Raw genomic sequence first — 24,343 nt, forward strand, 5'->3', positions numbered from 1 at the left:
TCAAAAATGATTATTTTTTAGAGGTCTACTTTTGTGGTTAGAGCAAGGAAGAGTGATGGAGATAACTGCTTTTAAAGCTATTGGAAGTTGTTTAATCCCCTGTGTGCACCTGCAAGAACAGACATCTTACATCTGTTTTCCCTAAAAACAGCATCTACCATTGATTTTAGTTTCTCTACTTATTACATTATGAAATCGGTAAAACTGGGCCTAAATAAATAGGTTGAAAGGAGTTACTGTTCCATGTCTGAAGAGTGTACCCTCTTGAGACACTTTTTAAAAAAAGTTTGTTTTTGAAAGAGGTACAACTTAAAGATTTTGACCCTCTTTTGAGACACGAGTTTAGAGTCTCCTAGCATGTTAAGAGTAGTTTTCAGATCATTTTAATGACACCTTGTTATTAGTATTATGCATATCACAGTAGCACTGTGAGGTCCCAGCCAAGATCAGGGATATTGTAATAGATGCTGTTCCTATACATATTAATAAACAGTTCCTATCCCAAATAAGCTTACAGTTTCAGAAAGGAAAAAAAAGGGTTTGGGAGAAAGGAAGCAATATTTATCCTTGCTTTACAGTTGCAGAACAGTCACAGAAGGATTAAGGGACTTGCCCAAAGTCACAAAGTAATTTGTAGGACGACTGAACCAAGATCTCCTCAGTTCTAGTCCAATTCCTTAACCATAGTGCCATCCTTCCTATCACATTCCCTGATGCACAAGATAACATCTTACTGCAAACACATTTACCAGAGTTTGTGCCCTTAAAATAATTAGGTTACTTAAGAATATTCTAAGTAGACTCTTGGAAAGCAAAATTGCAAACAACTCCATCAACATTTAGTGCAGAATTGAATCATTTTAGGCACTGCACTGTGTTAAAGTTATGTGGCATTGCACCAGGCCAGCAGGAGGTCTGGAAATCATTATACCTCAAGGAGACAGAGCTCGGGAAGTTCTTCCATTGCTTAATGTCACTCCCCTATATGTGCACTCCTTCTGAGGTGTGGTACTTAGTAGTATTCACATTAGCTTCCACTAATTTGAATTAGCCAGGTTCTACTGTTCATATAAACTATTGTATACAATGTGGAGTGACAGTCGAGTGCAATATTTATTAACGTACATTTTACTTTGTAGGCCAAAACAAAAACTCTGATAGTAGCACTGCTGCTAATCAGGCCCCACAAGAGGAAAACATTATGGGATTACTCCAAAAAGCTGATGAAATTTCATCTGTTCCAAATGAAAATAATTATGCCTCAAGCAGCAAACAAACAGCATCTGAGCAGACTGAACAGAAAGTTATGTATGTAGATCTGTTAATTAATCAACCAAAATATTTTTTTAATTCTTGTATCCTATATTAAACTTTTAATATGAGTACATTAGTAATTAAATGGAACATGAGTACTTCCAATGCAAATTAATAGCTAATTTAAAATTAGCTATTAATGACTTCTAAAAATAAATTAATTTTGTTTTTTTCTTCAGTAAAAATTCATGGAAACCCGCTGACATGTTTAGTACCCTAGGTGAAAGAGAAGAGGATAAAATTTTGTTAGATGCAAAGAAGTCCCAGTGGAAGAAGGAGCTAGGTATGGATTAAAATATAATTTGCCATATTTCTATTAAGCAATGTATTATGTTGTAGCGCTGGTCACTTAATATAGACAAAACTTCAATTTTTTTCTAGTTATTAAGGTTTAAATCTATTGATATGACTAAAGTTTAAAAGCATTTTAAATATTCTCTATCAGTTTGTGTTTTCTCTGTTTGTAAAAAAAAATTTGCTTGAGTTTCTAATTAGACTTGGCTAAAATAGCTTTTTATTTTTTAAAATCTGTCTGAAACAAAACAAGGAAAGAATTTACATGCATGTAGATAAAGATATATTCATCCTTGCACTGGTGGCTACACCAGGGCAGGAACTGACAGGAGTCAGCGTATGACTTGTCTTCCCTATGCATTATATACATGGCTAGTGGAGCCCTTAGAGCAGGCTAAGGCATTCTACATAACTTTCACTCCTTTTGCAGTAGCTTTTGTGGGCCTTGGCATGGTCACAGAATGATCAGGGCACTGGTCCATCCCAGTCATTCCCCCTCCTTGTTCTTAACACACCTCCTTCCTCCTCTGGTCTGGTCCTATCTGGAGAATGCTTCTTGGATGTGGACCTCCAGCAATAACAGCACTGAGGCTCTCTGTGCTGCAGATATTCTCCTGAGGCCTGCCCTTTGGTTCTTTTGCTGCACCCTAGCTGGCTCAAAGGGGTGTAGCATAGCACTGATCCACAGGTTTTCAACTACTACTGCAGAGTCGTCAGGTAAAAAGCAAACACTGTTTTGGTAAGGAGAGGGAAAGCTGTAGAAAGGGATATGAATTTGGTACCTTCCCCCATTTTAAATAGTCTTGTAGGAGTTTATACTCAGTCATGGCATCCAAATTCTGAACACCATTGTGGTGTAAGCTTTTTTTTTTAAACATAACTATTGATATTTGTCTTTGAATCAATGTTTTCAGGAGAATAAGATCATCTAAGATTACTGGAAATTCCTAATGGAATAACAAAGCCATTAATTCCTATAGAGCAGATTTTGTTTAACCTGGATGTAAACTGTCTGAACAAAAACCCCTCCAAAATCTCCCACCATATTTCTGGGTTTGATCCTGCACGGTGATACACCAGTTCTAAAGTGGTGTAACTTACTGGGTTTCAGTATAGTCATACTGGCACAAAACTAACAATGAAATGAGGAGAATTCAGGACCTGTGCTATTTCTTAAGCAACAGACACAAGATTTTTGATAAATATAATATATATATATATATATATATATATATATAGTCCTTTGTTGCCTACTGTTTCCACATCCTCTGCAGCCATATTTCTCATAGGCAGAGCCTTTCAACACTTAGAACAAACATCTGGTTAGAAAGACTAATCAGGCAAAGCCCAATTACCGTCTTAAGTGGCTTACACTATGTTTTTATATTACCACATCACATATTACTCTTTTTTGAAATTGCAATTATTTATATTTACTTATTCTAAAAAAATTGTTTTAAAGATGAACAGATAGCTTTAAAGAAGAAATTAAAAGAAAGTTTGGAGCGACAGATGAAGTACTACCATTGGGAGAAAACGGATGGTGATGGTGATGGTGATAAAACCCATTTGGAAAAACTGAAGCCAGTTAATCAAGCTAACGTAAGGCTAGCAAGGAACCATTCAATAAAAGCAATGTGTGTCTTAGAGAACAAATTGATTTTAGTTTTTTTATAGTGCTATATTTTGTTCATACTTCAAAATTGCTCTATAAGAGCTTGTTTTCAATGTGTATCCACTGATTACTTGTAAAATCTGCATTTAGGGATAAATCCCAACATACAAGTCATGTTACTAGGCTGTGGACATGTAGATTCCCTTCCCTCTCCCTAGTAGAAAAACGGTAACAGAGATCTTTGTATGTCTTAACAGAGCCCTGAAGGACCCTAATATGAAGCCCTTACTGTGTGGGTGGAGGTGGGGTCGGGGGAAATGGCTTCAGTGATCCCATGTCCACTCTCTCTGGGCTGTCTTGCATTAGACACCCTCAAAGTTCCCACGGAAACCCTATGTAGAGCTTCTTGTCGAGTGAAATTGGCCTCTTAGCCTCATACTTTGCCTATTGCCTATAATTTGTGACTTTGTTCATACTGTAACTATCATTTAATTTCTACCTCTATACTTTGTTCATTCTGGTGTTTCTTATTAACCTTTATTCTTAATTTGTTGACTTTTTCCTCTTTCATTGTTCTGTGGTTTGAGAAAACTAAAACAGTATAGTTATGATCAGTCAATAAATACTTAGGTTGTTCATTAATTTTGGTGTTTAACACATTTACCCTTCTGCGCAAGTACAGTATGTAGAACCAATTAGATTAAAGACAAATTCAACTATAAGAATCTATCAATCTAAATCAATATTTAGTTTGAGAGTCTGAGTGGGATGGATTCTCTACTAATAGAAAGGAAAACAAATTCAGTCGCTCTATCTTAATCTTATCCAAGGATGTGGTACCTAATATGTCTTGACTTAGGAAACATGACTTTTTCGGAGGTTTAAACCTGATAAGTAAGTGATAATGGCATCCTTTTGGGAACATAACCGGGGTGGACTGGGTTTCATGCTATCCATTTCATTGGACCCTGCCAGGCAGAATTCTCCAGGCTGTAGCATCTATCAGCATTATGGCATAAGTAGGCTATTGCTTTCCTATGTAGCATTCAGAATCCTTTGAAAGTTGTCCATCTTGGACCCCAAGAATTGGGATTTATTTGACTTTTTTTTTCCTGACGTGTTGGAGAGTGGTAATTGCATGTACATTATATATTTTTGGTAGAAGTTTCTATGAACTACAGCTTGAACAAACCTAAAATACAATGTATTTAAAAATACTTTTAAAAATGTGTTTTATATTGAAACAATCATCCCAAAAAAGTTAAATTGAGTATTTTAAATCACCAAGACACTATTATTTGCAGATGACATTTCCAGCTGATATGAGCATTGCTACTGAGGAAAACCACATTTTTAGAACCACTTTGGTCACAGAGGCTAGGGAAGTAGCACCCAGTGTTTCGAGTGGACCAACTGCTCAGTCGTCTAGTTTCAGTTCTCCTGACTTGCCAGCTGCCATTCGTACAGCATTTGTTTTAGGGGTAAGACTAAGTTACATGTAATATGTTGTGTCTAAGAAGAATTTACTATTGTGGGTGTGTATCTGCATTAAGCAAGCCTGTTCCAAACTTTATTCCCTCTATCATTTTTATTGCTTCATTTGAATACACTGTTTACAAGGATATTGATGTTATAAGGTGTTTCTGTGAAATCGTGCATTTTTAGTAGATTTTTAGAGCTGATGTTAATAGGATTGACATCAAGGAAAGTACTTGATTTGTGAGCCAATCCCTGTATGTAGCTCATAATACAAAAATGAAGGAAAATTAGGAGGTTAAATAAATCTAGCAAACATGTAGAAATTAACTAGTGCTGAGGATATCAATAGAAACAAAGATGAACAGAGAGTTTATCAGCTGCACTTTATAGTGAACATTCTGAAGACCTTGATGGGAAAATTAATTTGGGCCAGATTGTATTGAAAATGAAGTCTATTATTTTACGCCAGATAGAATAGCAGTATGTGAAGTAATGCAGGTATTCGTGAATGGCAGTACTACTTAAAAATGAGAAATGGGGGCTGAAGAGAAGCAGGCAGTTTCTCTGCTGCAGGTAAAAGACCAGTATCTGTGTCATTTCAGGAAGCTACACCAGTGGAGCACCCCTTTAGTGCCATGAAACGAGAACAACAGAAGAAGTGGCTTCTAGATCTGGACAAACAAAAGGAAGAGGCTAAACTACGAAAAATAGAGGAAAAACATAAGTTATCAAAGGTAGCTGTAGTTTAGAGGGATGATTTGGAATAAGAAAAGGTCTGTTTTTTAAACTCTCTCTTTCAGTTCTGCTTAAGTGGAAGTCTATCAACAAATTGTAGATCACACCAACGCTGAATGCCTGATAATAAGCATCCACAACTCCTATTGATTTTGGTGGGAGTTGTGGGCACCAGATACCTCTGAAAAATCAAAGGTGAAATCCTTGCCCATTTGAATTCAGTGGTAAAATTCCCATTTACTTCACAAGGACCAGGAATTTACACCAAGTCTTTATGACATAGCTAAACAACCAGCCAGTAACGGCAGAAGTAGCATTCTAGTACTTTGACAGCAAAGGGAACAAAGAGTCCATTCTAAGTCAGCTCATATGTGTATTTCTGTAGTCCTTCTGTACATTACACCGAAAGACTTAAAGAAAAATTCTTTCCCCAAATACCGTGCTGTAGCTCTTCATCTGAGTCAGACAGCTTACCTCCGTTAGGGGATAAGAAACTCAAGGAAGAGTGGGAGGAGGATTGACAAAAATTTTTCAAATTTCCTTTTTTTCCCTGGACTTCTTGCTTATCTTGGCTCTCTAATATAAGACTAAAACTTTCTGCCAGAGAAGAGGATTTATGCTTCTGGGAACCGACCCTGTGCAAGATTTTATATGAGATGTGCTAGTTTCTTTTCTTTAGAAGGCAAATACTAAGGGAACATTCCCCCCCAATCCTTCCAAAAAGGCAATTCCTTCTGGAAGTTAGGAGAGTCAAATGCAAAAACTGTATATATACACACCCATAATAGAGAGAACCCACAGGGGAAACCTTGGTTCCTTTGGCTTGTGTGAGTGTCATGTCAGAATGCCCACTTGACAGACTAGGGCCAAACAAAAAAAAATCTCTAGGTGGTTGTGTGGGAGGGAAACAAGATACCTCTTCCTCAAAAACCTCAGACAGCACAATGAACAATGTACCAGTGCCTGTGGCCAGGATCTTTGTGATTCGTTAAAGTGCATGTTTGTGGAGGAGACTGAAAGACTCTCCCTGCAAGGACTTCATACATGGAACACCTCTTGTTGTTGATGCAGTGTTTCTGAGCTGGCTCTACTGCCTGGGTGAGAAATTAGGGGGAAGGAAGAGAATTCATAGTAGCGAAGATCCCTGCACCTAGCATGCCAACTGCTGTCCCAGAGTGAAAGTGCAGGGGGATGGATGTGGGCTGGAGAGAGAGGATACGAACACTTGCTCTGATATGTGCCCACAAAAAATGTTTAAGAAAAACTTTGTCACCCAAAAGAACTTGCTCCTGCTACTCATTCATGCTGCTAGAGAATATCTGGGGAGCAAGACAAAGTTGCATGGATGAGTAACTAGAGTGGTAACCAATAAACTGAGCAGCTTGTAGGACTAATGGACAGCATAAAAAATAATATACATCAAGATAAGGTTGCAGAGAAAGCTGTATGGAAAACCCTGTACTAGTATTAACTTATTTTATACAAGACTGAAAGATTCTTGACAAATTTAACTTTTTCACTTGCTAGTTTTTGAGTCTTGCCATTGCAAGTTTCAATGCATTGTAAGTGATTTTTCACCAAAAAGATTTGGTTTTAATTTGGTCTGCTTCAGGTCAGGTCACTTTCATATGAACCCAGTTTTCCTATTTCTAGAATTAACTACTTTATGTGGCACAGCACCATAATAGAGCTTTAAAAACGCAAATCCTGCTGTTTAGCTTTTATCAAAATATTTAGTTAAAGTACTTTTATGTGATAGTCTGAGTGTATTTCCATATTTTTTAATTGCTTCATATCTGTTTAGGCTGAGGAGCATGAGAGATGGGCAATGCATTTTGATTCTTTAAAGAACTATCCTCGTGCTAATCCACAACACCCCATAAATGGAACATACACCAAGCAGCCTGAAATTCTTTGCCTGTCTCCCGAATGTCAGGCCCTGACTGCTGCTGTTCATCCTTTTACACCTGCAGCTTTAGGCCATCTCATGCAGTCAAAGGTGGAGAATGTAGAAAAAACTGTTGAGAACACTACTTCGGAACAAAGTCAAAAAGCCAGGTGAGTGAACGTCTCAATTACAGTAGTCTTCCCAATCAATCCATTTCTGGAATATCTTTAGAAGTTAGTAAGTCTTTGAAGTAGTATTAAATTTGGTATTTACTCCTCTCTTCAGGAATTTGTATGGTTCCCTACTGAAAAAGAAATTTCAATTATTCACTAGTAAAATTTACCGGAAATAACATTATGTTCAATTTCATTACAGTAACTCCTTGTTTATTGTTGTAGAGATGTTCCTGAAAAATGCTACTTTAAGTGAAACAATGTTAAGCAAATCCAATTTTCCCATAAGAATTAATGTAAACGGAGGGGTTAGGTTCCAGGGAATTTTTTTCCCACCAAACAAGACTTACACACAGTATAAGTTTTAAACAAACAGTTTAATTCTGTACACAGCAATGATGATTGTGAAGCTTGGTGAAGTGGTGGAGTCAGAGGGTGGAAGAGAGTGGGATATTTCCCAGGGAATGCCTTGCTGCTAAATGATGAACTAGCACTCAGCTAAGCCCTGAATATTGTTAATGTAGCCTCACACTCTACAAGGCAGCATGAATGGAAGGAGGAGACACAATTGATGCATGGCAGTGGCTGCAAACATTCCCTGTGGACCCTGAATGTGATGATGAACCCACGCCATCCCAGTGGCGTGCACCACTCTCTCCGCTTTCCAAAGTGCCGTGTGTGTGTGTGACATTGCCCCTTTAAGTAAGCTCACCCCACTCTAAGTAAGCCTTAAGTAGATCAGCAAGTTGAGACAGTGGCTGCTGCCAGCAAGCTCCTTCCATCCTGAGCCCTGTGGTGTCCCCCCTTGCTCTGTGGAGATGGGGTGCAGGGCGAGGGTGACACCCTGACATCAGCACCCCTGTTCCCACCCCCACCACAGCAAGCAGGAGGCTCTCAGGAGCAGCTCTAAGGCAGAGGGCAGGAGCAGCACATGGCAGTGTGGGGAGGGACACCTGAACTGACCGGCATTGGATAGCCTGCTGGGCAGCTGGTGCACAGGGAGCTGATAGGGGGGCTGCCGGCCCACTCTGGTTCCAAGCCCCCACCAGCTAGCTCCAAAAGGCTGCTCTTCCTGCAAGCAGTGGACATAGCAGGCAGCTTCCAAAGGATGTTATAAGGGAGCATTGTGCAAGTTTAAATGAGCATGTTCTCTAATAGATCAGCAATGTAACAACAAAACAGCATTAATCGGGATGATGTTAAGTGAGGAGTTATTGTATTTACTGTAGTGCAAACCTATGACAGTGAATGAAAGGTACATATTTTGACACAAATGTCTTACATTTAAATCTTGCTGATATTTCAGATTAAATAAAACTCTTGAATTTATTTTTTTAATGGAAAAACATTTAAATGATTCTCTTCATAGTTTTCTCCGGTCAATGACAGCTCTCTTGGATCCTGCACAAATTGAGGAAAGAGACAGGAGGCGGCAGAAACAGTTAGAACATCAGGTACAATCATGTTTTAATCTGACACAGTCTACGTGGGAAGAATGAATGAGGGTACATGTGGTGATGTGACTAGGGAAGGTGCCAGTACACATTGCTCAAGGGAATAGAAACTGACTTTTCCTTCACCAGATTACCCTGGTTAACCAGATGTGTGTCACTTACAGCAGTAATGTGTAAGGCATAATTCATGTTTGTCAAGTGCTTTAAGAACGTCTATTATTAAACTGATGCCTCAGAAAAATAGGACTCATCCTTAAGCATCTAATAGGACGTGTGCTCCTTCCCTCTAACCCATGGCATAGCTTAGCTGGACTGATATTATAGTTCCTAGTTAGCAGCTGTTTAAAACAGTATGGTCCTTATTCTCATTTACACAAAGCCCCCTCATTATATTTACATCCACTGCCAAAGCTGTATGGTTTATTGTATCTGACTGGAGTATATATACTGTACAATACCATTATAACACCTTCCAGGGCAAACACATGGATCAAAGTATGTCAGATGCCTTATTATCCCCCCAGGAAAATTGAAGTCTATAAAAAGTAATCAATGTGATACGATTCAGGCTCATGTATGTACATCCTCCTGTGAGACTTTTTAAAAATTGTATTTTTCTTTGCCATACTTTCTGCTGAATAGGTTTACCTGCCAGAGAGCTAAGTTTCATTTATTTTGTGTGGCACAGAAAATAATATCTATCTTATTGAACTGGATTTTTATGGAATCAGAATACAAATTACATATTTTTATATTTATTATATATATATATATATATATATATATATAAGATAGATAGAATGAGACATGAAATTATGTAATACATTTTATATTATGCATACTAAGTGTTAATTTTACTAAATTTTATTATGATTTTGAAATCACTAGAAAGCTATAATGGCTCAAGTAGAGGAAAAGCGAAGAAAGAAGCAGCTGGAGGAAGAGCAAAGAAAATGGGAAGAACAAGAAGAAGAACACCGCTTAGCACGAGAACGAGAACTGATGCAAAAACAGTTTGAAGAGGATATGCTCAAACAAAAACAAAAGGAAGTGGGTGTTAAGCCTTTACTTTGTACAAGTAAATGACATTGTTCAATAGAACTGCCAATGCCTAATAGACTCAGAAATAAGTAGTAAATAATACTATTATCTAATGCATGAGGCAAGAGTAGTGTTGAAATTCTATTTGTTACTACAGTTAAGGTAAAAAATCTTGAGATTTTTTGAAGCAGTGTAGGGGATTTTGCCACACTTCTGTTAACATAAATTAATAGTTTTTAATATTTGAATGGAAGAAGTGACAGAACCCATGGGATTGATTTAGAAATATTACCCATCGTTTTTGATTAAACTAGAAAGCCTAGAAAATTAAGTCAGCACTAATACCACCCTATTGTGACGGGAAAGTATTGCCTTACTCCCCCCAACACAACCTCAAGCTTTTTTCACTTTAGAAAGGACATTGTCCACCTATTTTTCCATAATTAAAAAATATGAACTTATTAACTTCACACGCATTAAACTGAAATCTCTCTCCTCACCAATAAAATTCATTTTGAGTACTCACTAGTTTGAGGGGTTGGTTGTGGGGGGGGGTTTTTTGGTGGGTGGTTTGAGGTCCAGGCAATTTTCACGAAAAGACACCAAGATGGACAAAAACCTCAAATAGTTTTAAATAAAGCTTGGGAAGATAAAGTCTTAGGCAATGTTTTGTACCCAAAATAGGATTTTTAAATTTTTTTAGTTAAAACAGTAAAAACTGCTTTGAGCTCCAGTACCATCTGAGAATACCTAACTGGATTATTGGTCTGTAGCTTGATGCTTCTGAGAGACCCCAGAAATGTTATATAATGCACTTGACTAAATGGATCATGTCAGGGCTGAAGTCTCCCCCACCCCCGAATAAATTTTAGTAATGTCATGTCAAAAAATCAGTGACACATTCTGGAGGTACTAGAATACTTTGAGACTACCACACAAAACACTCCATATACATTTTATTTCAATCTTTCGGGGGCAGAAGCCTTCTCACCCATGGTGGATTCAAATTTAGTATTCTAGGGGCCCCATCCATACCCCCTATGGACAAATGTGTGGAAGGAATAAAATTAAGAAAATGATTTAGCTGATGTTTTGAGCCACATAACTTGAGTTATTCTCCTCTTTTGGAGGAGATGTTGTGGGGTTCAAGGAAGGCATTGTGCAGGTATATCTCAAGCCACATAGGGCTCCAGATTCTGCAAGGAAATCAGAGGCATTCCTATAGATCTTAAGGAGTGAGATCCTGTACAGATGACCTGCGTTACTGGACTTGCCTCCCTCAAGCAGCACAGCTCCTTCAGGAAACCTATTGCCATCAGATGCCCTCCATTCCCCCCTTATCAACATGCACTAAGAGCCACAGAGGAGACCAGAACTCCAACATTTCTTTCCGCTCTGAAATCTGTAATGTGCTGAGAGGAGCTGTTACCTGGCTCTAATTCCTGCACCTTAAACCCACAGAGCCTTAAAAGTGTGAAGAAGCATCTCTGCTTGGGGATGACTTGCTGTTTCTCTTCCATAAGTATAGAGTGCACAGTTTTCTAATACATGCTGCTTTGGTTCCCTTCAAGGAACATGATACACAGGATCACAACATAGTCTAGCTCTTTATGCTGCTACAGTGCTGGCACTAAGCTATCAGCCTCACATAAAGATCTTTGCATCTCTGTTATTTCTTTTGCTCACTTAAAAAAATACCCAAATATAAAAAATTATGAATAGATGTAAATTTATAAGGAGATGATGCAGTCCTGTGTATTTTATTCTCAGACTAAATGATCTCATGCATTTCTCTCCCTTTTTATGATAGGAAATCATGACTCTTAAAACAAATGAGCTCTATCAGACAATGCAGAGAGCACAAGAACAGGCTCAGAGATTAAAACAGGAACAACGTATTCGAGAGTTGGCTCAAAAAGGACATGACATTTCAAAACTGCAGAAGAATCTTGAGGGTAGTGGTGGTGGCGGTGGCAAGTACCAAACTTGAATATATTTCATTTTATTTTGGGGCGGGGGGGTTTCATGCGCTGTGGATCCTATTTTTGAGAAAAAACATCCTGTCAGTCTAGACATTGCTCCTTGGCTTCAGAAACTGAACAAAACTTTTATCCTTTTAAACTCCTTTCAGTCAAGGCTGAAACATAGCTCAAAAAGCTTAACATATATAATGTTAATCAAGCCTCAAACGCCAAGCAGCATTATCCATCTTTTATAATGGAAGAAAGACATCGGTGAAGATTTTCAGGAGCACAAGTACAACTGTTTTGGCTTTCAGAGGGACTTGCACCCCTTCATTTCTTTTGAAGATCTTCCCCAGAAAGGCTAAGAGATGTGAGCCAATTGCAGGGTCAGGACTAGAACCTAGAAGCACTAATTATTAAACTACAGGGATCAGGTTAACCTGATAATGTGATTTATAAAGACCATTAATAGAAAATTGCTAATTTAAGTCACTTGTTTCTTCCTTTATAGTTGATAAAATATGTGAGAGTTATCATACTGGCCTTTCAAATGTAAGTCATGATCATTGTTCTGATGAAGTGAGCAGTAAGATGCATCAAGATGTAAAAACCGTAACCTCTCCTCGGAAAGATACTGCTGTGCAGACAGGTATAAATTCCAAAAAATAATATGTTTTAGTAGGATATCATGTTCTATAAGGCTATCGGTAGAGGCAAATCTTGTTTATACAGCACAGAGTAAAACTAGAAGTTACTGCTTAGACAGATTAGAGTATCAAGAGTAAATAAAATAGCAATAGGGAAACTAAGGTCTTGTCTAGATTAGAGAGTTTTGTCAGTGCAAGTTATGACGATGTACAGCTGCTGCTGTAATTAAACCGCTGTTGTATGTCCACATTATGGTCCTTGTTTCAGTGAAGCATATCCACAACAGCAGCTTTTGCATCGACAAAGAGAGCAGTGCACTGTGGGTAGCTATCCCACTGTGCAACTAGCTGCAGGGTGCTTTGGGAAAGGTTTGCAATGCCTCATGGGAAGGACGCTACCAAATTCACAGCCATGAAAAATGTGTCACAAACCATGAAATCTGATCTCCCTCCCTGAATTCTGGTCTTATGTGTGCTTTTACCCTATACTATACAGATTTCACTGGGAAAGACCAGCATTTCTCAAATTCAGGGTCCTGATCCAAAAGGGAGTTGTGGAGTCGGGGGAGAGTCACAAGGTTATTTTAAGGGGGTTGCTGTATTGCCACTCTTACTTCTGCACTGCCTTCAGAGCTGAGCAGCTGGAGAGCAGCAACTGTTAGCTGGGCACCCAGCTCTGAAGGCAGCATCCCGCCAGCAGCAATTCAGAAGTAAGGGTGGCAATACCATACCATGCTATCCTTACTTCTGCACTGCTGCGGGCAGTGGGTCTGCCTTCAGAGCTGTGCTCCTAGCCAACAGCTACCATTCTCCAGCTGCCCAGCTCTGAAGGCAGTGCTGTCACTAGCAGCAGCACAAAAGTAAGGGTACTGCAACCTCTCTTATAATAGCCATGCGACTCCCCCCAAGTCCTTTTTGGGTCAGAATCCCTACAATTAGACCACTTTCAGATTTAAATAGCTGAAGTCATGCAATTTATGATTTTAAAAATTCTATAACCGTGAAATTGACCAAAATGGACCGTGAATTTGGTAGGACCCTACTCATGGGGGCAGGTACAGCATCACATGATGAAGGTTTCTCAGTCCCATTGTTCCATGAGCATCCTACGAGATTGCCAGCTGCTTTTCAGGGTGGATTTGATTTAAATCACTAGTCAGGAAGACTCGATTTAATTATGGATTTCTTCATAAAAGTGCATTCTTGTTGGTTGTTATAACCTTAATACATATTCTTCACAACTCAGAGATAGATGTAGGTTTCATTTTTAGAAGGTACACACTATACATTTTTAAGGGGATTTATTTTGGAAACTTTTCAGATTAGTCAGCTATATCACAAAGTGAATGATTGTTTGGTTATTTCATTTACCAAACGTAATTGAAGCAGATGCTTATGAAGTCACTGGAAGGTCAACTATCTCCAATTCAACAGGTTAATCATTAATATTTGGAGGATTTTCTTGCCATGCTGTATTAGGAGGAGAACATCAGCAGACAGACATTTAAATTGTTTTATTTAACTAAAATAATGTTACGTATTCTGGATTTTTTTCTTCAACAACATATTTTAACAAAATAAGCATATTAATTTTTGAATTTAGTTAAACATTCAAGTTTTTTAAAATTAGGTTTGTTTTTGGTAAAATTGTTTAACTAAAATAGTTAGACTTAATTTTTGTTTTTCAAAAAACAATTTCATTTATGTCAGCCAGGTCAACATGAGAAATTTAAAATATTGGCTTTTGCAGCTAACTCAGTTGTCTTCACCTTCATTTTCCTGTTTGTTCATAATCTGGATAAGAAAAACAAGCTTTCCTGCTTTTTCTGGTCCCAAACGATTTCTCAGTTTGGAATGAATTAGTCCAAAGAAAGAAAATATTCTTTCTACATTGGCAGAAGAAGCTACTACTGTTAAAAGTGAGATCATCACTTCAACAGTGTCTGAATCCAAGTGCTTAAGTGACTTCCACCAGTTGACTGGTGTGATTTTCTTTAAAACATCAGCAGCAACCATATATTTCTTGAATGGTTTACCCTTCGCTCTGAAGTTTTATAGTTGGCATTATGGAGAGATGATTGCTGGATGTCCATGTCATAGCCTCCTACTCTTCTTCAGCAGTTAAGGTTTGACCCTGGTACTGAGTATTGAGAATATCTGCAAGAAAATGAGCTAGAGATAGTGCTTGTCCCATTCATTTTTTTAATGCTTGTAATTTAACTCTGTCATTGCATATTTCTCTTTAAGATCTCACTTAGTTCCTTCCAAATTTCAACAGTGTCAGCAATAAAACAGCTATTTCCTTGCATTTTGTTCAAGGCTACAGAAATAGGCTTCAGGATATTCAGCATGTGTTCAACGTTTCTCTTAAGCCCAATGTTGAGAATTTTGGCTGTGATAGTGCCATCTATTTCTTCACGATTTTGTTCACAAACTGTCATCACATTTGGCCAGTTCTTGATATAGTGGGGGTAGAGTGTTGTTCCGCCCCCCACAATCTTCTATTCATTGAACTTTTTGAAACTTTGCACTTTTAGAGAGATAAGGGATTGACTCTATGTATACACAATTACAGAGGGACAATAGGGTTGAGGTCTTTTATTTCTCACTTCTATATATTATTTATTTATTTAAAAACATTTTTGCTGTTAACAAGCATGTTCTCTCTGGAAACACAAATCCACAGTTTGAGAACTGCAGAACATCCGTAATCCTAAACATCTGATGGTATCTTCTAGACTGAGCACTGAGTACCAATGAGTAGATAGAAAAATAACCAAAATAATCTGTACAGAAGCCCCTGGAACCCCATAAGATTGGGTCCCTAATCCATGAACTATTGGAACTCATTTACAAAACTTTTCTTAAGCATTACATGAATATATTGTCTCATACTATAGAATTAGAATGTATAATCCCTATTCCATGATGGGATATCTTTGAGCTATAATGTATCTTAATTAAAACTGTCTTTAGGTATCAGAGGGGTAGCCGTGTTAGTCTGAATCTGTAAAAAGCAACAGAGTCCTGTGGCACCTTATAGACTAACAGATGTATTGGAGCATAAGCTTTTGTGGGTGAATACCCACTTTGTCAGATGCATCTGACGCAGTGGGTATTCACCCACAGAAGCTTATGCTCCAATACGTCTGTTAGTCTGTAAGGTGCCACTGGACTCTTTGTTGCTTTAGGTAGATTTTTTCCCCTCCAAAAGCATTTTATCAAAAAAATCATTGATTTTTATCCACCCTTCTGCTTTTCAACTGCCTTCATAACTGGCAACCCAGCCACCTCTATGAGAAAGTATGGATCTGCTCTTCAGTATTGTGCTGTGCATTAAGATCACAAGACTATAACAGAAGCCCAACACGGGGCTATTCGGCTGAGGGGATTCCTTGAAGGAGCATATTAACATTGAGCCACAGTAATGTGTGTTACTGTAGTGCGCTGAGCCTAGCCTTGTTTGTTTGTACTGTGCTCTGAACCTTGTAATGGTAACTGTGTGTGCATGAAAAGTAACACATTTAAAATCACTTTTTAAAGTGGCACTCTGTAATATAACCAAACTGACATTGCTGAATGCTTACAAAAAGAAACCCACCGAAGCAACCGCTCCTGAGGCAAAAGCTGGTGCACGGACAGGTGGTGTCTCCCCATCTCAGCTCAGCAGAGATTGGTACACCAGCAGGGCGAAGGGGATACTCCAACATCAGCCCCCACCTCCCTCTCTTGTACAGTAGTCTCTTCCCTCCTTGCCCCTTCCCTCCCCCACAGCAGTAGCCTGCTTGCTGCTGCAGACCCAGTGCAAGCAGGATTCCAAGTTAATGTTTTGATTCTATGATTTCCTAAGAGTTCTCCCATAGCCTTCTCTCCCCACAGACCTAGGAGAACCACCTCTTCCCCAGCAGTCCAGGCAGGAGTGTTTGCTGCTGGAGCTGGCATGCTCAGCTGGGCAGTAGCTATGTGAGCTCTCCACACTGAGCAGTTTCAAAACTTCTTGGGCTTAGAGGGATACGGCGATACAGGGCTGTGTAGCTGGATACAGGGCTCTGGAATTTAAAACAGTGAGCAGCAACGTAACGAATACAGTGTCTATATTGATGTTTTGTCAATCTAACTTTGCCGCAAAAAGCTCTACACTTCTCATTGAGGTGGTTTTATTTTGTTGACACAGCAGGAGTTTGCTGGCAGGAGGAGCATTGTCGTGCTTGCACCTCCACTGTTTTGTCGACAGAAGCCACCTTTTGCTGACAAAACTGTAGCATAGACAAGGCCTAAAACTGGACGAGATGTGATACTCCTAAGAAAGGAAAGCATGCCTAGACTTATGTGCTTTCATGGTTCACAAGTACTGCATAGGAGCCTTAACTGTATTACTGGGTTTGATTACATAGGGTGCTTGCCATAGTCTGTTACGTATCTTATAACAAATTAATATGGATCTGACTACAGTGTGTGGCTCTCGGTCATATGAGTAAACAAAATAGGACCCAGTTCAGCAAGGTACTTAAACATATACCTCACTTTAAACACATGAGTATTCCCATTAACTTCAGTGGAATGTGATGCTGTTGCAAAAAAAGCAAACATGATTCTGGGATGCATTAACAGGTGTGTTGTGAGCAAGACACAAGAAGTCATTCTTCCACTCTACTCTGCACTGGTTAGGCCTCAACTGGAGTATTGTATCCAGTTCTGGGCACCATATTTCAAGAAAGATGTGGAGAAATTGGAGAGGATCCAGAGAAGAGCAACAAGAATGATTAAAGGTCTAGAGAACATGACCTATGAAGGAAGGCTGAAAGAATTGGGTTTGTTTAGTTTGGAAAAGAGAAGACTAAGAGGGGACAAGTTTTCAGGTATCTAAAAGGGTGTCATAAGGAGGAGGGAGAAAACTTGTTCATCTTAGCCTCTAAGGATAGAACAAGAAGCAATGGGCTTAAACTGCAGCAAGGGAGGTTTAGGTTGGACATCTGGAAAAAGTTCCTAACTGTCAGGGTGGTTACACGCTGGAATAAATTGCCTAGGGAGGTTGTGGAATCTTCCTCTCTGGAGATATTTAAGAGTAGGTTAGATAAATGTCTATCAGGGATGGTCTAGACAGTATTTGGTCCTGCCATGAGGGCAGGAGACTGGACTTGATGACCTCTCCAGGTCCCTTCCAGTCCTAGAATCTATGAATTACTCTCATGCTTAAGTACACGCTTAATATCTTATGAATTGAGGCCCTAAAAAGGTAGCGAAGATACTAGAAAATTGCTGCTAGTGATTTTGGAGTTAGGGAACAAAAGCGTTTTGTTTAATAATTGGCAAAACCTTCCACAATTCTTTCTTGCAAAACATGCATAAAAGTAGTTGTATATCCAGATCTCACACTGTTAGGGTAGTCAGGTACCTCATCACTACATGCCCTTAGGGTGGAGTAGTCTTGTCTGTCCCTGCTATGTTTTAGCTCCCTCAAACACCCACCCTCTAATTTTGCTCCATAAGCACTTACTTCCAGGTCTCTGCAGACCTCCCCTCTCTGTGCAAGTTAGTGCTAAGTATACACCAACCCCTTAGTCCTCAAAATGTTCCCTATAGTGTCCAGCCCCTGTCACTGGACATACAGCATAATTACTAGGTTCACCATCCCCAGAGGAGCCAAATACACCCAGCTTGACCGATACAACTCAAAATCAGGTCATTTATAACACCACAGAAGTGAAATGTATAGTGAAAAGTCAAACATGATCAAACAGAGAGAGAGAGATACTGAATACAGCTAGTGGGTAGAAACAGAACTAGTAACACTTATTAATCTACTTTATAAAATAGGAAATATAACCATTTTCTCCCAGGGATTCTAAGACAGAGCTGCTGGTTTTCAGACAAAAAAAACAGGATCCAAATTTTCATGAATACACCTCACCCCCTTCAAGGTGTTTCCTCAGCCAATGGATAATTAAATGGCTTTTTGCTTCTCTTTATATAGACTCATAGACTCATAGGTCAGAAGGGACCAATATGATCATCTAGTCTGACCTCCTGCACAAGGCAGGCCACAGAACCCTACCCATCCACTTTTATACCAGCCCCTAACCCAGGACTGAGTTATTGAAATCCTCAAAACTGGTTTGAAGACCTCATATGAACCAATACTCATTGTGTTGACCCCAGAGTCAAGATGTCTTGAAATGCAATTGTAGCTCCCATTGTGTTTTGCTTACAGTGCTTAAACTACATATGAACCTATGTAGCCATGTGACTATACATCCCTTTGTCTGGCAAAACTGGTTTTTCACCTGTGCTGGCGAGTAACATTGTGAAACAAACTATAGGGACATATATTTAAAGTTATGTATATTAAAAGTAAGTCAGTACATACATTTCACGATATTAAGGACTAGCATGATCCTGGCTTTCATTTAAGAACTCACATGGTATTTTAATAGATAAATACTATAACAGCAAAGTGTTAGGTGTAGTGAGTTTGTCAGGCCTGACAGGAACCTTTGCCAATTGAAATTGAGAGGTCCTTAGGCTAACACCTACCAAGACATTCCAGTTTGTTCCCAGATGTCAAACATTACTACTAGAAATGAACATCAAGGACACTATACATTTCTTAGCACTATAGTTACGGCAAAATTTATTATATTTAGTAAAAATATGCAGCCATAGTGTGCCTTTTAGTTTAAATAGATAAGTTTCATTATTGCAACAAATACCTAGAGTAGGTGCACAGTCACTAACCTCCAGCAGGTTGGGAAATTCCATTGAAATTTTTTGTTTCTTTAACTAGAAATTTATATTTTGGGCTTGGCAACAAGATTAATGGAGATTTGCAAATTCTAGGGAATTAATAAGTATTTGGGGTGTGCCTAATATAATGTATGAAGGGGACTGGTAGGGTGGGAAGGTGGTTTATTTGTTTTAAACAAAGTTTTCCCTTTTAGAAGACGAGGATTTAATGGGGCGGTTCCCTGTGAGTCTCTCTTTTCTTCCATACAGACCACACTCACTCAGGCCACCTTCACCACCACTGTACTTAATTATGGTGTTTATCAGGCCATCACCTCTAGTACTATTTACATATATATGCATCCCAGTCAGCTCCCCTCTTCTGGGGAAAAAGAGATCAGCTCTGCCTTCCTTCAGGTTCTGCATTCCCAGGGTTTCCTTCCTCTCAATTTACCTCCTCCCAGCTGCTAGGGTTGCTTCTCTCCTCTGATAAGCCTTTCAGCTGTGGCCCTACTTGGTAATGGGTCTTCCACTTAGATCCCAATTGACCTGCATTGGCGGGGATTTGAGTGACAGGTTACTGAGTCAGCTCCTGACTCAGAACCTGTCACACACTTCCCCATCTTCTTCCAAATGCTCTCTTCTTTTGGGCTGAGCTCTGCCTTTATCACCATTCTTTGATTTTTGTGGGACTCCATCTTTAGGTTTATTCACAGTTCCTCAATGACTGTCTTCTGTGTTCCACCCACCCAAAAAAACCCACCCCAACTGTGGGTGGGGATTTCCCCACAATTCAGTCTCTGCCTGTCTTGGCATGAAGACAATCTGACCTTCCCTCTAATTTGTTGCTTCTCTACCTCTAATTCTAGGTTCTCTTCACTCTCCATGACACTTTTTTCTGTCCCTGACATCTCATTCTTGCTCTGGTCCATTCTTGGGACTCCTCAGGAAACCCTTGTTTTATCAGCTATATCCCTGGAAGTCTCAGTCATCAGCCCCTGTTATACCTTTGTTTTCCTTCCTCCTCTACCAGACTCCCTTCTTTCTTGTTGACCTTCCTGATTTCTCTCCCCCTGTCTGGTTTTTTTTTTTATTTCTGTCTGACAGCCCCCTTCTTCTAGCTCCTTTTTCACATTCCATAACTGACCCTGTGATCTCCTTGGAGTTTCCTCTCTCTCACTGGGAAGGGTTTCTAGTTCAGACTCAACACAACTGTATGGGGTAAAGCCTTCACCACTCCAACCTTCCATATAAGCACTCTCTTGACATCCAAGAGGAATGTCTCCTTTCCCCATGTATACATTCTAACCTTACTATCCTCCCAGGTAATATCTACTGGAGTTTCATCATGTCCCACAGAACAAAAACCCACCAATTTGCAGTCTATACACAAATGCTTTCTATGGGTCGTGGCCACTGACATTTGGTACCACACCATCCCTCTTCTGGCAGAGTATGAAGGCCCTTTGGACTTCTCTCTCCTTTTCTCAGTCCCTTTTCCTGGCTGAGCATCTACCAATTTCTTTCTCATCTCCTGTCCCAGCAAAAGATGGACTCTCTTTCTCGGTAGGTCAGCCTCTAAGAATTTTTCAGTCAGCTTCCCCACACTGTCCAGTGTGGAGGATTGATGCCTGTTCACCCATATACTCCCCACCACAGAATAGTTTCTGCAGGGTCATCTTATGATCAGACATCCATCACTTCCTCCACCCCCTGGCTCTCTAGGGGTAACAACCGGCTAGTAGCCCAGTCTTGACAGCCTCTCTGTTTTTCGCCATCCTAAATTTCTGTTGGGATCTTTCTGACAACAGAACCATTCTATCTGCGATGGCATGTTCTTCACTTAGGGATGCTTCGCCTGTCAGATAAGGAGCTACTTGCAAAGCCCACGATGCCTTATCCTAACCAGAACTTAAAGCCACCCTCTCAAAAGTTTGGTGAAAGGCCTGAAGGTCATTTTTTGGAGCCACTTTACAATATCCAGTTCCCTGGGCTCTATTGTTAACCCCGGTCACGGGACTCACCAGATTCTGCAGTATCCCATGCTGTATGGCCATCTGTTCCTTGATAAAGTCCTGGAGAACATTCTGTTGGTCTGCCTGCCACACTGGGCCTGCTGCTCTGGTTGGTAGGACTGTTGAAAAAACTGTATGGAGTACTCCATTTCAGAATTTCTTCCACTTCCCAGATCATTGACCCTTGCGCTGGCTCTCTCTTTGGCTTCCAGCACAGATGAGGGACACAGGTCCAGAAGAAGCCCCCAAGTATGTTGCAGGGTGGTCCCCTGGGAGTCTCTCTTGCCTTAGGTACAGACCTACACACTCCAGCCACCTTCCCCACCACTATTCTTTATTATAGTGTTCTATTAGGCCACTCCCTATAGTACTATTTATATATGTACAAGTCCTAGTCAGCTCCCCTCTTACTAAGGGAAAAGGAAGCAGTACTAAGAACAACCAGGTCTGTCTTCCTTCATGTTCTGCACCTCCACCCTTTCCAAGGTTTCCTTCCTCTCTATGTATCTGCTCCCAGCTGCTAGGATTGCTTTTCCCTCTAACTAGCCCTTCAACTGTGACCCTGTTTGTTAATTGGTCTTCCACTTAGATCCCAATTAACCTATATTGGTGGGGATCCAAGTGACAGGTTACTGAGTCAGCTCCTAACTCAGAACCCCTGTCAGAGAAGAGAAAAAAGAAACCAGATTGGGAATGCCTGTTACACTCAGTAGCACTTAAAATGGTGAATATGATCTGACAAACTATAAACAAGATGCACCTTAGACATTCTTATAAAAGCTTCATGTTGTTTTTCATCATTATCACAATACAAGATGAACTCTATATATCAGGACAATATAGTTTCATTTCATTTATATTTTAAGTTTTCTTACATTTTGTTCCCCATGCTTTTAAACATAGATTGAGTTTATCTGATAACTATGTTGGTTCTCCCCTGTGCTGTTTACTTTGAAACATCAAAAAGAATAAAAGAGTATGCCAATATTGTAGCAACCAGTGTTTTGAATGAAGTGAGCAGTAATGCATTTATAGTCTAAATACTGAAATATAAATCAAAGAAGTCATGTGGCTTGCTTAGAAAAATATAAAAGAGATACTTTTCTTTTTAGATGACTTTGACACCAGAGCATACATCCGAACTGAAACATGTACTGAGCCAGTTGTAGAAAGCAGAACTGTGGACTGTACATCTCCAGATATTTCCATAGAATATAAAGAGAAATTTAACATCAAAAAATGCAAGAAAGAAATGCAGTATCCAGATAAAAATAAAATTTCCGAAAAAGAGAATAACGACAGTTACACTGATTTGTATAACCAATTTGCAAGAAAAGAGAAACAAACAAAACCTATGGAAAAATATGGAAAGAGACCCGACTGGAACATAAACAAACCTGGGAAAAGGTATATTCCAGCATCAGAAAGATACCCTAGACGGCTACAAAAGCAAAGGGAGGAAAAGAAAGTAAGACGACAGATAGAGCTGCTTCAGTTGGTAGAAAGAAATGCTCCTGGCAAACTCTGCCAAAAGAAAGAAGTCTCTCCAGAAAGGTCTCCTTCACCTCACCAGGAAACTAATACAAAGAGTAAGGGACATGCAGTCACAAAGGTAATGGTTTGGTGTTTAACAGCAAAAATTTTTCATCATAACCTTGGCTCACTTAATAGCTCATTTGTATCTGGACTAGATCATTGGTGCAACTCCACCACTTAGTTCAGTAAGTGGATATTCTAGTGACATAATACGTTCAGATTTCACTCACCTGGATTTTGATGTCCCCATAACCCTCCTCTGTATTTATTCCCTGTTATTTAGTTGTCACTTACTCTTTGTGTAAAGAGGGAATCTGATTGGCAGCAAAATACAAGTCTGGTTATCATTGTGCCCTTGGAGATTGAAATTATGAAACTGACTTTACCCTCTGTGTCCATCAAAGGCAGGAAAACATACAGGAGAACAATGTTAATTTTCACAAACAACCAAAAAAGCCATTGTTGACTTGTGAGAGAATTTGACAGCAAAGTACATATTTCATAATTGCACTTTGTCTTCCTTCTCCCATTCCACTAAACACACATCATCAGTAACCCATGGCTGGAAAAAAATCCTATCTTCCCATACTTTAAAGAAAATATTCCTGATACTGCTCACCTCCCAGTATTGACATTGTGCCTCATTCCGTCCCTTCACACCAGGTCTCCCTTCCAGTGAAACGTGTCTGGGAGATAAAGTGACCTCTGTAATTCTGTATAGCCAGCCAAGAAGCCATTTATTTGTTTGGCTGAAAAGGAATGCTACAAATGCACTACTTCAAAGGCTGTGGGCACAATAAGTAATCTGTGAGATTCCACAGGTATTCATGTATATATCTTAAATGAATGTGCAAGATAAATTGCAAAACTGAAGACGTTAGTCAACAACGATGGCAGTTATTACAACTGAGTTCTGCAGTTGATTTTCAGGAAAGTTGGCCTTTAAGTGAAAATACAAGATAAATTGAAGTAGAGTATAAATTGCTTGTTCAAAATTTTAATAAACCATATATAAATTAATTTTCATTTATAAGAAAAAAACTTCCCTGGTGTCTGAAAAAAGGGACCTACATTTAATAATAGTGCTCAGCCTGAAGCTTTGGGTAGTATGGATACAGCCATAAAAGGTACTGCATCAGGTCCTATATCCTGGTGTGTCTGATTGTTCCAACCACCTGTAGGTACACTGCTACCTCAATATAACGCTGTCCTCAGGAGCCAAAAAATCTTCCTGCTTTATAGGTGAAACCGCATTATATTGAACTTGCTTTGATCCACTGGAGTGCGCAGCCCTGCCCCGCCTCCCCCCCGGAGCTCTGCTTTACCACGTTATATCTGAATTCATGTTATATCAGGTCGTATTATATTGAGGTGGAGGTGTACCTTTCCACCTATAGAGTGTGTTTGTGTGTGTGTTTCCATACTCCTGCTTTACACCATGGAGAATCTTTCACTCTTACACCTT

At 39.4% G+C, this 24,343-nt stretch overlaps 1 protein-coding gene across 2 annotated transcripts in view; it reads left to right on the plus strand.

The window, feature by feature from the left end:
- Positions 1-24,343, plus strand: part of CCDC66 (coiled-coil domain containing 66) — an 86,568-nt gene that overhangs the window by 11,105 nt on the left and 51,120 nt on the right. Inside the window, exons 5-15 of one of the 2 annotated variants that reach the window (XM_030568680.1) lie at positions 1,140-1,308; positions 1,494-1,597; positions 3,071-3,210; positions 4,528-4,704; positions 5,305-5,436; positions 7,242-7,495; positions 8,868-8,952; positions 9,841-10,002; positions 11,804-11,966; positions 12,469-12,606; positions 22,455-22,954. In XM_030568680.1, coding sequence (XP_030424540.1) covers positions 1,140-1,308; positions 1,494-1,597; positions 3,071-3,210; positions 4,528-4,704; positions 5,305-5,436; positions 7,242-7,495; positions 8,868-8,952; positions 9,841-10,002; positions 11,804-11,966; positions 12,469-12,606; positions 22,455-22,954 — 2,024 coding nt within the window. Of the gene's footprint in view, positions 1-1,139; positions 1,309-1,493; positions 1,598-3,070; positions 3,211-4,527; positions 4,705-5,304; positions 5,437-7,241; positions 7,496-8,867; positions 8,953-9,840; positions 10,003-11,803; positions 11,969-12,467; positions 12,607-22,454; positions 22,955-24,343 lie in introns of both variants that reach the window. The other variant, XM_030568679.1, reaches the window with a different exon arrangement.

Source organism: Gopherus evgoodei, chromosome 7, assembly GCF_007399415.2.
Source record: "Gopherus evgoodei ecotype Sinaloan lineage chromosome 7, rGopEvg1_v1.p, whole genome shotgun sequence".
Lineage (NCBI taxonomy): Eukaryota > Metazoa > Chordata > Testudines > Testudinidae > Gopherus > Gopherus evgoodei.